Source organism: Staurois parvus, unplaced genomic scaffold (genome assembly GCF_062004578.1).
Source record: "Staurois parvus isolate SC_StPar_1 unplaced genomic scaffold, SC_StPar_1.0 ptg000051l, whole genome shotgun sequence".
NCBI classification, from domain to species: domain Eukaryota; kingdom Metazoa; phylum Chordata; class Amphibia; order Anura; family Ranidae; genus Staurois; species Staurois parvus.
Genome location: NW_028317847.1, coordinates 6,910,115 through 6,923,608, shown reverse-complemented (window position 1 = coordinate 6,923,608; position 13,494 = coordinate 6,910,115). Strand labels below are relative to the sequence as shown.

Genomic DNA, 13,494 nt, shown 5'->3' with positions numbered 1-13,494 from the left:
AAGACATTTTGGACATATTCATGCTCTCAACTTTGTGGGAACAGTTTGGGGATGGCCCTTTCCTGTTCCAGCATGACTGCACACCAGTGCAAAAAGCAAGGTCCATAAAGACATGGATGAGCGAGTTTGGGGTGGAGAAACTCGACTGGCCTGCGCAGAATCCTGACCTCAACATGATAGAATACCTTTGGGATGAATTAGAGCAGAGACTGCGAGCCAGGCCTTCTCATCCAACATCAGTGCCTGACCTCACAAATGTGCTTGTGGAGCAATGGTCAAACCTTCCCATAGACACCCTCCTAAACCCCTAAACCTTGTGGACAGCCTTCCCAGAAGAGTTGAAGCTGTTATAGCTGCAAAGGGCGGGCCAACTCAATATTGAACCCTACAGACTAAGAATGGGATGCCATTAAAGTACATGTACGTTTAAAGGCAGGCGTCCCAATACTTATAGCAATATAGTGTAGGTTCAAATCAGCCTCTAGACTACAGCGGTGTAATAAGTAAGCATATCATGGTTATGTCAGGAACATTCATGGAATCGAAGCCCCCAAAGGGCCCAAGAAACTACAATTATCCACTAAAAAACAATCCTTAGAGTAGAAGTAAAATAAAAAAACAAAAAGAAAACAAAAAAACCCCTCCAGCACACTCGCAAAGTATGTCTATGATAGAAGGCAAGGCACAGAAGGATTGAACCTGCCTCAACTATGGAATTAACTGGATCTGCAATCCTCATCACCAAGCTCACCCCAATAAAATTAGGAAGACAGATCTTCAATGATCCACTGGAGAAAATGCCAGGTTTCTAACAATGGGTTTCTAACAGCCCATCGACCTGTGAAATGCAACTGGGCAGCTTGAAGACTCTTCATAGATGAAATTGAGACTTGCTTACCTCAACCACTACTAAGCTGTGCTTGAAGCTGTTGTCATGTGAGGTATCTGTTAGCATTTGGATCTGGAGACCTGTGTCCAAGTGCCAAAGGAAAGAGACACACTGCTCATTTTTGTCTAGGGGATTGGAGACTAGATATACTTACTTAATCCTCCGATTCACCCAAATTACTCCTTGCGGCTCCTACAACCCCCCTCCCCCTCCCCGCGCATGAGGTCTAGAGGTCTTGTCCAGTGAATTGTCATCACGCCCATAGACCAAACAACGTGACTGCATCACTTCCTCCAGCCTTCTGACACGTTTCGTCACCACGGATGTCGTCAGGGGGGGGGGGGGGGTGCTGGAGGAAGTGATGCAATCACATTGTTCGGAAACCAGAAATGGGTTATTGCTGACCACGGAAAGAGATTTGGATGCTCAGACACATTGGTATATGCATCACTGCCTGTGAATTTTTACTGATACGTGAGTGCTTTACTTTTATTAAATTGGAATTGCTTTTATTTACTACATTATGAGAGTCTCCTTTTTCCTATGATTTTATGACTACTATTATGGATTGAATGGAAAGAAAGATGTAAATACAGTAAAGCGGCATCCATCTGTTGGATTTATAAACAGCACATGTGACCATTCCTGAAAAGGTGGTCAGACTAGCTGGTGAGGTGCATGACTATTGCACCAGAGATAGGCTCATCCACTTCCCCATTATCACCATTACCGTTCCGCGCCAACCCCCTTCCCCTTAACCAATTATACTAACAAAAGACATAACACCAATTTTGGAGTAAATGGCCAACATGGCCTTTTAATAACAACTCAAGTTACAATACACCAACCATTCCTTATAACAGAAACCCACAGAATTGTTGTTGGTCTTCGAAGGCACCCCAAAATGATCCGAAATGCACCTGCGGACAACCATATACACTAGGCCTCCAGCCGCTACCAACCAGCTCGAAGACAACCATACCGTCCGCAGTGCAGCACCACCACCTTCCAGTTAAACCTTGGTTAACTGGGAATGTCCCCGGGCATCCCATACCACGGATGGGTCCCACACCATTGTTGTTTACCTTCCAAATAAGAACCGCCTCCAAAGACCAACAACCGCCACCAACCATTCCTTATAACAGAAACCCACAGAATTGTTGTTGGTCTTCGAAGGCACCCCAAAACGATCCGAAATGCACCTGCGGACAACCATATACACTAGGCCTCCAGCCACAACCAACCAGCTCGGAGACAACAATACCGTCTGCAGTGCAGCACCACCACCTTCCAGTTAAACCTTGGTTAACTGGGAATGTCCCCGGGCATCCCATACCACCGATGGGTCCCACACCATTGTTGTTTACCGTCCAAATAAGAACCGCCTCCAAAGACCAACAACTGTCCATGAACCAACATAATCCCCCCCTTCTACCTGGAGGGACCCAAAACTCACCCAAACAGGGAGGGCGGGAGGGAAGCTCACACTCTTGCCGTCCAGCTGACGCCCCCTCACAGAACCTCCCACCCTAAGGTGCAGCAAAACCCCACCTACACCAACCTCTACCAATCAGCTACCCCCCACTAACAATAACAAATCCCCCTGGAGCTACCTTAACCCTTTCTACTCTTCCTTCCCCCACTCTGGGCCTAGTCATGTATGCCCTGCGCTATTTCTTCTTTATTTCGCTATGGGCATTTCTTTATGTGCACGCACTATGGTGTTTGGTGGCAGTTGCTTTTCCCCGTCAGTGGATTATTTGTGGAGGTCTTCATTTCATAATTTTTTTATTCATTATATTTTGGTTCACAGACATTTGGTGTTGGACTTCGTATTTTGGATCCTTTTTTGGAATTGGAAAGTTGGGATTTGGGAAATACTTTTTTTTGTAATCGCTATATGGTTTAATATATTATTTATAATTATTATACATTTCAGTGTACTTTAGCTCCGCACTTTTTGTTATAGAGCTCTAAACATATATTCGTTTTTTTACAGTGTTTTTGTAACAGTTTTATTTAGCCTCTGCCAATTTACTGCTCATCTTTGTACCATTTCACGTTATTTACTGGACCTAAAGTGACACTAAGGAATAGTCATATTCTCCAATATAATCCATACACATCAACTAGCTAATGCTCCTGCAATCTGTTATGAAATGGTTTCTGTTTCTCACCATTTCAAACTGTGTTTTTCTGCCTACTTGTATGGTCTTTGGCGAGCTCCTGAATCTATTCTTTTTCCCTCACTTACATTTGTTTGCAACAAGCGGTGCACGTTAGTTGTGGTTGTGTCCACTGATCTATGCACTAAACACATCCCATAGTCCATCTCCGGAGTGAGCAATAAAGGGTGGCTACGTTCCTACATCCAGTAGGACCATGGGGAACGAATGTAGCCACCCTCTATAAGGAAGTCAGAAAAGGCAGTGAAGAAAAAAAAAAAAAAGGAATTTGGAGGAAGCTGAGCGAAAGAGGCGGCACTTTTTTGGGTTAAAGTGTTACTAAACCCCGGACCCTGCATTCACTATACCTGGTATCCCACAGTACACAACATAGAAATGCAATTATGTTAGTAATTTTAAACTGCCAAATACCTTTTCTCAGCAGCAGTTAGAGCAGTCTTGTGACTTCTATCAGTGTTCAGCAGAGCACTGGTTAAAGATTGTAGGAGGAGTTTGCATTCTGCTCTAGGAGGATGCAGAACCCCTGACTGGACAGTGCTGATTGGCCCTGTACTGATCACATGCACTTTCCCAAGAAAAAAAAAACCTCTCTATCAATGCACACCAAACTGAGCATGTACAGAGTGACTCCACACGATAGGTCTTATCAGAAGATAAGAGGACACTGGAAGAAGGGGAGGATCAGAGAAGACAGGATTAAACAGACTTTTAAAGCAATATAGAGGATTAACCCCTTAGTTCCACAGTGAATATAACAAGCATGCTTTACTGCAAATACAGACTGATTTTACTGTTGTGGATTTAGTAACACTTTAAGAATACATACTTGAATGGAATTTTATTCTGTTAAACCAAAGTTTAGTGTCACTGTAAACTGCCTTAATAATAAAAACAATGGTATTCTTAAAATTTGGACTGGCAGCACTTACATATAAATATTCTTCCCAAATGTGAAAGAATATGCTACCTTGTAACTGGGGAATGCACCATGTCTTTCATATTGCTATTATGACGGCAACAAGGACACCAGACCAATTAAACGGAAAACTCATGAAAAAAGACATACATGTAGGTTTCAGCACACATTTTATGAGACTGTCAGCCCCGAATCTCATGAATAGTTACTACAGCAAACATATGATAAAGAAATAAATCAACTTACCAAAAATATTCGCTCCAGTTGGTCCTGTATGTCTTTCATTCCTGGAAAAGCAGCTACACCCTGGATCATTTCTACAAATATGCAGCCCACACCCCTGCCAATGAGAGAGGAGAAGAGATGCAATAAATGCATGGATCATAGTGAATTATACATGTCATGTGCCATCCAGCCACTCTGCAATTCCAACATACACAAACCAAGTGTCAATCAATCAGCCAACCGATTCAAAATGGAAATATAAGCACATATTCATCAGTAGACAATTATTTTATGCCTGGAAAACTCCTGTGGTGAAATAAAAGCTCCATAAACACCTACACTACTGAATGGAAGCAATACAAAGATTGTTCTATAGCAGAGCTACTTAGATCTCTATAAATAACTTCCTATGATTAACTTATTTACAGACTCGGTTCATGAAGCTGAAAAAGCTGGTAATGAGCACAATGGATAATCTCGAAGCAAAAACCTCTAGCCTTTTTTTTGTTACATTCCTTTAAAACAGAACCAGGGGCAGACTGACAACTCATGGGGCCCCCGGGCAACAGGGGATCATGGGGCCCCTGTGTCCTTGCCCAGACTCAAAAAAGCCTATGAAAAAGGTACCAGGGGCATCTCATGGGGCCCCCTACTGACCCCGGGCCCTCGGGCAGTGCCCGAGTTTCCAAATGGTCAGTCCGCCCCTGAGCAGATCTACGGTAAAGTTTTTTTCCACCATAGAGCTGCTCTGGACAGGAGGATGGCAGGAACAGTCCACTGCTGGACATGGGGGAGCGACATTTTCCAAAGGATCAAGTATAAGCTCTGCATTCACCCCTAGACAAAAAGAATTCTGCTTTAAAAAGTGACACTGCCTTTTTTTTGTTACATTCCTTTAAAGCAGAACTACGGGAAAGTTTTTTCCCCATATATGGGTTAACTGCTTGTCTTTGTCTAGGGGTGATAAGAGTGGAGATATACTTACCTAATCCACCGATCCCCCCAGCGCAAGACTAGTTCCTGCCGCTCCTGCTCCCCCCACGGTTTAGTGGTCTTGTACAGTGGACTGATCCTTTCTTCACCACACCCAGACTAGCTCTGGACAGGAGGACAATGGCAGGAACGATGATGCCACCATTGATTTCAAAATTTGACCAACCAAGCCTTCAATTTTACCTCATGTTGCTACAGAAAATTTTCGTGGCTGGGAATCCTCTTTTCTTTCCAGGTCACAGCTCATGCTCATTTCTGTTTCTATTATATTTCTCACATGTTTCTCCCATCATTGATTAGAAATTCGTTAGTTTTTAAAAAAATTTCCAACATACCCAAACACTAAAATTCGATGGCCCCACAAAAATCTGCTGATGCTGTAGCCCACTTACAGTGCAAAATTGGAACAAAAATTCTTTTTTGTTCCAATTTTTGTTCCGATTTTGTTCCAATTTTTGTTCCGATTTTCAAAAAAAAATTCATTCGGAATTCGACCCATGTATCCAAAGACGTAAAGGGGGAAATCTACTACAACTCGTGCACACAGAATATGGTGCGTCTTTGCATAGCAACGAATCAGCTTCTAACTTCACTTGTTCTATTACGTTTTGACAATAAAACCCAGAAGCAGATTAGTTGCTATGAAAGTCCGCACCAGATCTTTATGTGCACCGGTTTTAGTAGATCTCCCCCTTTATGTCTTTGGACGCTAATCCTGAATGGAAGTGACTTTCATTATAAATCAACTGATGCACTCACAGTGTGCTAATGAGGAAAGTTGCAGGGTCTGCATCCCTTTAGATGTGATTAACCCTCACATATTGTTGCAGAAGATGCCTAAAATCTGATGAATCTTAGTGCAGACTTCTGAAAAAATCAGTGAGCTAATCACACAAGCAGGAAAGGACATTTCTGGGGGCGTTCCGTGCACCATCTGTGTACGGAATGCCTCCAGTTTGCAATATTGTATTGAATTTTACAGAAAATTACAGTGGTACAGATTAGAAAGGAAAGGTCATTTTTAATAACATTCAATCTCAATATGGTTTGTATTGCAATTGCAAATGCTAAATTTTTTTAAATTATTTGCTATCTTGTTTACCACGAAAATGAAGTTACCCTTTAATACTTAATGAGGAAAGTTGCAGGGTCTGCATCCCTTTAGATGTGATTAACCCTCACATCTTGTTGCAGAAGATGCCTAAAATCTGACATATCAGTGTAGGACTTCTGAAAAAAATCAGTGAGCCAATCACACAGCCAGGAAATGACATTTCTGGGGATGTTCCATACACCATCTGTGTACAGAATGCCTCCAGTTTGCAATAATGTATTGAATTTTACAGAAAATTACAGTAGTACAGAATAAAAAGGAAAGGTCATTTTTAATAACATTCAATCTCAATATGGTTTGTATAGCAATTGCAAATGCTACATATTTTTTTTAGTTATTTGCTATCTTGTTTCCTACGAAAATGAAGTTACCCTTTAAAACTTATTGGAAGAGAGTATTTTTCCAGATCAACAAAATGATCATCAGACTTCTGATCAAGCATACCAAAACATAGAACCACATGGAGGCATTTTTTGATCATGATCAACCGATTTTACTGAATCAAAAAGAAACTGGATGAGTTGTTTGATAAATGTTGGTCATTTTCAGTTGGGCTGGAGTATATGTGGTACGCTGTACAATTATTTTTTTCCACCATTGCATGTTTATGGTATGCAGCAAAAAAAAAAAAAAAAAAAAATCAAAGTACTATAATGTAATACTTAACCAAATGGCATTAAGTTTACTACAACGCTATGAGGTTGATTTACTAAAACTGGAGAGTGCAAAATCTGGTGCAGCTGTGCATGGGAGCCAGTCAGCTTCCAACTTCAGCTTGTTCAATTAACCACTTCCAGACCGGACACTTTCACCCCCTTCCTGACCAGGGCAATTTTCAGCTTTCAGCGCTATCATACCGTACTTTGAATGACAATTGCGCGGTCATGCAACACTGTACCCAATTGAATTTTTTTCCATTTTTTTGAGACAGATAAAGCTTTATTTTGGTGGTATTTATTCACCGCTGGGATTTTTATTTTTTTTGCTATGTAAATGAAAAAGTCAAAAAATTTTGAAAAAAAGTTTTTTTTTTAATTTTGCAAATAAATAATTTCATTATAAATCTTTGACAAAATTTATTCCGTTATATTTTTAGTAAAAAAAAAAATCCAAATTAGTTTATAACCAAATATCATTTTTAAACATTTTTTTTTACATTTTTACTTTATTTTTTTCTTTTATTTTTTTTTTATTTTTTTACATACTGTCACCCTAGCAGTACAGTGTCACCATGGTGACACTGTACTACTTGTGGGGGGTGATGAAGATTTTTTTATTTTTTTTTTTTACACTGATTGCTTTTACACCCATATAGGATGTAAAAGCAATCATTTCTCTTTCTCTCTGTCTGCATTCTTGCAGTCATTGAGAAGTACTGAGTGAGCTGTGATTGGTCACAGCTTGTCACATGGTACAAGGCTGTTGTGAATAGCCTTGTACCATGTGACCCCTGTGATCATTCACAGATTTCACACGTAGTAAGCAATGATGTCACAAGTGACATCTTGCTTACTACTTTGCATATGATCACTGATTGGCCAATCAGTGATCACATGATCGGGACCTCGTACAGAGGTCCCGTCCGACGATCGGTGTTTCACTGTGTCCGGAGGACACAGCGGGCACCGGATCGCAGTGCTGCGTGCTCCCAGGGAGCGCGCACAAGCAGGGTGCGGGGAGGCCGTTTATAAACGGCCACCTGACCCTGCAGTGCCACCGTCCAGCCGTTTATATACAACGGCCGGTCGGGAAGTGGTTAAGCTTTGACAAATAAAAAAAATAAAAAAAACTGGAAGCGGATTGGTTTCTATGCAGAGCTGCACCAGGATTTTGCACTCTCCAGTTTTAGTACATCACCCCCTATGTATCTGCAATTTGCTAAAGCACTTTTTTAAAATTAATTTATTACAAAAAGCAAAGATGTATTGCAAATAACAAAAAATTAACAAATAACTGATGACTGAATTCTGACCAAAACTAAAATTAAAAAAAAAAATGATGTAAAAGGTGTGAGCATTGCCATCCTAAAGTGTGGCCAAAACAGTTATTTCTAGTTCTGGATAGCGTGGGAAATAGTTAAAGCTGAACTTAACCGTATCTGAGCAACGCAAACTTAAAACGCTATTTAATGCATTTTTAATGATCAAAGCAAACTCCCCCATCCATCCATGGCTCCATGCTTTATTTTGTTGAGAAATCACTTTGAAAAAATCCCCCTAGCATATTTGGCCATGGCCATCTTGATGATACAAGTAGCATTTACTTTCTGGAATCCATCTGTCCTTGGCACAAGCATGCAGGCAGGAGGGTGTACTTAGATGAGAAAAGCCCCTCCTCCCCTCCATCAGATGAAAGAAGAAAAAAATGTCCATGAAGGCCCCTGTGATGTATTACATCATTTTGGTCTAGGCCAGAAACCAGGAAACAACTGAAGAAATGTAAAAAAAAAAAAAAAGTTTAACACAAGTAAATATACCTTCTTATGTATTTACTAATGCTAGCAGCATAAGGATTTAAAAAAATCATGATGACTGGGATGAAAGAAAATAAATGCCCATGAAGACTCCTGGGATGATGCACCACTACTTTGGTCTAGGCCAGAAACCAGGAAGCAACTGGAGAAATGTAAAAAAAAAAAAAAAAAGTTTAAACACAAGTAAATATACAATTTTTATGTATATACTAATGCTAGCAGCATAAGGATTAAAAATAATTTATGATGACTGGGATGAAAGAAAAAAAAGATGCATATGAAGACTCCTGGGATGTATTACATTATTTTGTAAAATGTAAAAAAAAAAAAAAAAAATGAATGTTTAACACAAGTAAATATACCGTCTTATGTATTTACTAATGCTAGCAGCATAAGTATTTAAAAAAATCATGATGACTAGGATGAAAGAAAATGAATGCCCATGAAGACTCCTGGGATGTATGACATCACTTTGGTCTAGGCCAGAAACCAGGAAGTAACTGGAGAAATGTGAAAAAAAAAAAGTTTAAACACAAGTAAATATAATCTACCTTCCTATCTATTTACTAATCCTAGCAGGTTAAGGATTAATAATAAATCATATTGACTGGGAGAGTTTAGTTCTCTTTTTTTAGGAGTGTGTGTTTGAGTTTTTTAAAAACTGATGCAGAACGGGTGTCAAGGGGGAATTGGATCAAAAATCCTGAAATTGGACTTTTAATAGCTCCAATTTTCAGGGACACGGCTACTGCTCCAACAAAAATGAACTTACTATAATAACATTTTCCCCCCGCCAGTCTGATCTCTTGATAGCTAATTCCACAGAACAATCAGGAAATTTAATTCGACCCAAAAAGCCAAAGTAACTTCCTTTGTTTGTGTATTTAGGGAAAAAAAAGTTTTCTTTTTTAAAATATTATTGTACAAGGCAGAAAAAAATGTTTCTCTAATCAATGGCTATGACTAAAGTAAATTGGAAAAGTAGGTGATTACATATAATGTTCCATCTGTCCTGCCTGGTTACTGGAGAAGGAGAATTGATTAAACTGCCAGTCATCATTTGCCTTCCTCAGAGGTCCATTACTGAGCCACAGCCACAATAAATCTTCGTCAAGTGCTCGCGGAATCGGGAATGAAAACGAGTCAAGTTAAGAAAAAAAAAATGAAGTTCTAGAACTTTCATTACCAGAAAGGATTGCGTTTAACTGGCAAGACTTACAATGGAAATACGAACAACATCTGTCGGCTAAAAACCTAATTTGCAATGAGGGAAATACTAAGGACAAAACCGGGGGGAACACGCCAGCCAGTAGCGCCAATCAATGACACCGGACCAAGAGGCATTTTGCAGGATGTAGTAATATTTAGCCTATCAATAGAAACTCAGGTGTTGGATACAGAAGGGTCAATTCACCAAGATAACTTATTTTAACCGCTTGCCAACCACCATATAATAGTTTTACTGCTACAAGGCCGCCGCTTTGGGTAGGGTGTGCGCATGCAGAAATCACAGGGCCCCATACAGCCAACCTGACAGGCCCTCCCCCCAAAAAACACCACAGTTTACTATGCTTCGGTTGTGAATGAAAACAGTGAGTGATCGGTACCGAGCACTCATTATGTTCATCCAGGAAAGAGAGGGGCTGGTAAAATGTGACCTATTTACAGGACCTTTCCACTACTCTCCACCCTGAGATATCCTATTGTGTGCTGCTGATAGGAAAGCAGGGAGGATAGCTGGCAGCACTGCCCAGGGGGGGGGGGGCACACAGGGGGCTTGAGCAGCATGGGGAAAGATATGGTGCAAAGGGAGGGTGATGGGTGCGACGGAGAGGGTGGGCAAGTACTGGAACCATTCCCCTGTATGGCTCTCTCTGCAGCAGCTGAAAGCCAGCGAGGGAGAGGAGCAGAAGCGGCTGCAGGGAAAGCTATACAGGGGATCGGTTCCAGTAATTGCACCCCCCACCGTGCCGATCACCCTACTGCCCACATACGATTCACCCAGCTGCCTGGGCTCCCCCTGCTGGCCTGGGCCCCGCACAGGAGGACTAGTGGTACCCCCTTATCCATGGCCCTGCATGCATGCATGCGCTGCTGGTGCACCTCTTCAAATGACAATTCACAGCAGAAGCCAATCAGTGGGTACCGGCCAATGCATAACCTCCAGTACCTGCTGATTGGCGAAGAGACACACTGGATGGAGCTCTGCATATGCAAACAATGCAGAGCTCTGTCCTGTCAGCGAGGATGTGCTTGATTTTGTTTCCTTGCAAAGCAGGGAATAACATCCAGCACATCCCATAGCAAAAGCAGCACACTGTACACAAAAAAAAAATACACTGGTTAGGTATACAATTAGCCCTTTGATTGCCCTACATGTTTAACCCCTTCCCAGCCAGTGTCATTAATACAGTGACCATGTATATTTTTAGCACTGATCACTGTATTAGAGTCACTGGTTCCCGCAAATTGTCAGCTAGTGTCAGATTGTCCGCCGCAATATTGCAGTCCCACTATAAGTCGCTAATCGCCGCCATTATTAGTATAACGAAAAATAAATAAAAATTCTACTATATATCCCAAAGTTTATGGACGCTATAAATTTTGTGCAAACCAATCAACATACGCTTATTGGGATTTTTTTCTTTAACCTCCCTAGCGGTATGATTATGTCCATATTTCTGTGCTCAAAGCGATACTTTTGCATGAAAATGTGTATTTTTTTTATTGTAGGCCTGTAATTGTTAGGAATAACTCACTGAAATCTGTCCGAACAAGAGTCTAGTAAACATCCCGGGTAGAATAAAACATGAAACACGAAATCATAAATTATAATTTAATAATCATAAAAAATAATAATATAATAATAAATTTAATTCCATAATATAATCAAACCAAAAACACTGAAATTTGAAATAGAGCGCCAAGTTTGCACATCACTGAGCAAAGCCGCAAAATCGTTTTCAGTGTCTGATGACGAATTTCCCCCACAAATCATTATCACTCAATTCTGCAAGTGGTTCTGATTTACTATCGCTGTTCTCTAGCCGGTCTAAAACCGCTTTTGACCTAAAGGGGCGCTTTTTGGACGCCGTGGACGTTTCTCAGTTTCCAGGCAGAAAGAACAGACAAAATGCAGGCAGGGCGCAGGACAAAGCACTCGGGACAAAATGTATGTGAAATGGTTTGATACAGTAATGTTATACTATGTGATTTTAGTGAATTTAGTGAATGTCACTTTTTGTCATTTTCAAATTTCCTGCCGTTCTGTCCCCCGTATGTCCTGACGTCGCAGGGAACGTAACCCAGATGACAGATGCCGGCATCGGCCGGAGGACATTGCCAGGGACACTGCAGGAGGGACATCGCGGGAGCGCAGGACAAGGTAAGTGATCGAGGGATCCCGGAGCAGCGCCGCATGATAAGCCTGAGTGTAGCTCGGGGTTACTGCTTGTGGTACTGAAACTTTACCCCAAGCTACACTCAGGAATACCGCCAGGGGGGTTAACTAAAAATATGTAGCAAAATACATAATAAATGTTGGTCTAAATTTATGAAGACATTTAATTTTTACATTTTTTTTTATTTTATGTGTTTTATAGCATGTTATCCTATGTGTCCATGCACACAGACGGTAATCAATGTTTTTTGGCTGGAAAAAAACCCCCAAACTAGTGGGTTTCTAGAGGCGTTTTTCAGCTGTAAAACGCTCACACTAAAAAATGCAGCAAAACACGGTAAAACACTGCAAACCGGCGTTTTGGAACTTTTTTGTACCAAAAAAAAAAAATTCTAAAAAATGCATACGCGGAAAAATGCCGCTAAATGCTAAATTCAAAAACACTGAAAAAAAGCTGAAAAACTCATGTTTTTAACGTGACTTTACACAGCTAACATTACCAGCGTTCGCAAAACATCACGTGTGCATGAGGGCTAATACTCAGTGGATCAATAAGTGCCTTGTTCGTTTGGGTAACCACACCCAGGATCTATCTGCAGCTTTCTCTGAATCCACCTCAATTGTATGTATCACAAAAAGCAAAAGAAAAAAAATATTATAGTGTAAACCCCTTTATTAAAATTGGACCATAGAAACAATAAATATATCCACTCACATTAGGTGGTGCAAAAAGCTGTGCACCCAGATTAGCTGAGGACTGGCTCCACCAGCTTGGCCTTCACTGCCGACATTTTTAGGTGTACATACATCACTTCCAGGAGTCCTCAGTGGAATGATGTCACTTCCTATAGTTCCACTTCGATGCGTTTCGTCAAAAACAAGGTCCTCAGGAAGCTTCACCCCACTCCTCTTATACCAGACACTTAACTATTGCTTTTCCAAACTCCAGAAATACTCCACTGTATCCCACTTACTTGAACAGCATTCCTACGCACAAAATCTGGTAGTTATACTTAATGTCGCCAATGCATTTTTATATGTACATGTATTTGACTTAAACAAAGGGGTAGTTAGGTATATAGAGGTATATAATTGGAGAGATAATATAATTGCACTACTGGTGTTAGACATAGCAGCTTATAAAATTAGCACATTGGGGCAAATTATATATATATATATATATATATATATATATATATATATATATATATATATATATATATATACATACACACACACACACACACACACACGGTTAGCACTTCCACCTGGCAGTACTAGGGTCATTGTTCGAATCC

The 13,494-nt window shown here is 40.7% G+C and overlaps 1 protein-coding gene across 1 annotated transcript in view; it reads right to left on the bottom strand.

The window, feature by feature from the left end:
- Positions 1-4,237: 4,237 nt before the first annotated feature.
- LOC149470212 (cyclin-dependent kinase 14) overlaps positions 4,238-13,494 on the bottom strand; it is a gene marked incomplete at its 3' end in the record, with an annotated part of 401,956 nt that continues 392,699 nt past the window's right edge. The window contains exon 10 of the mRNA XM_089666421.1: positions 4,238-4,331. Coding sequence (XP_089522547.1) covers positions 4,238-4,331 — 94 coding nt within the window. The remainder of the gene's footprint in view (positions 4,332-13,494) is intronic.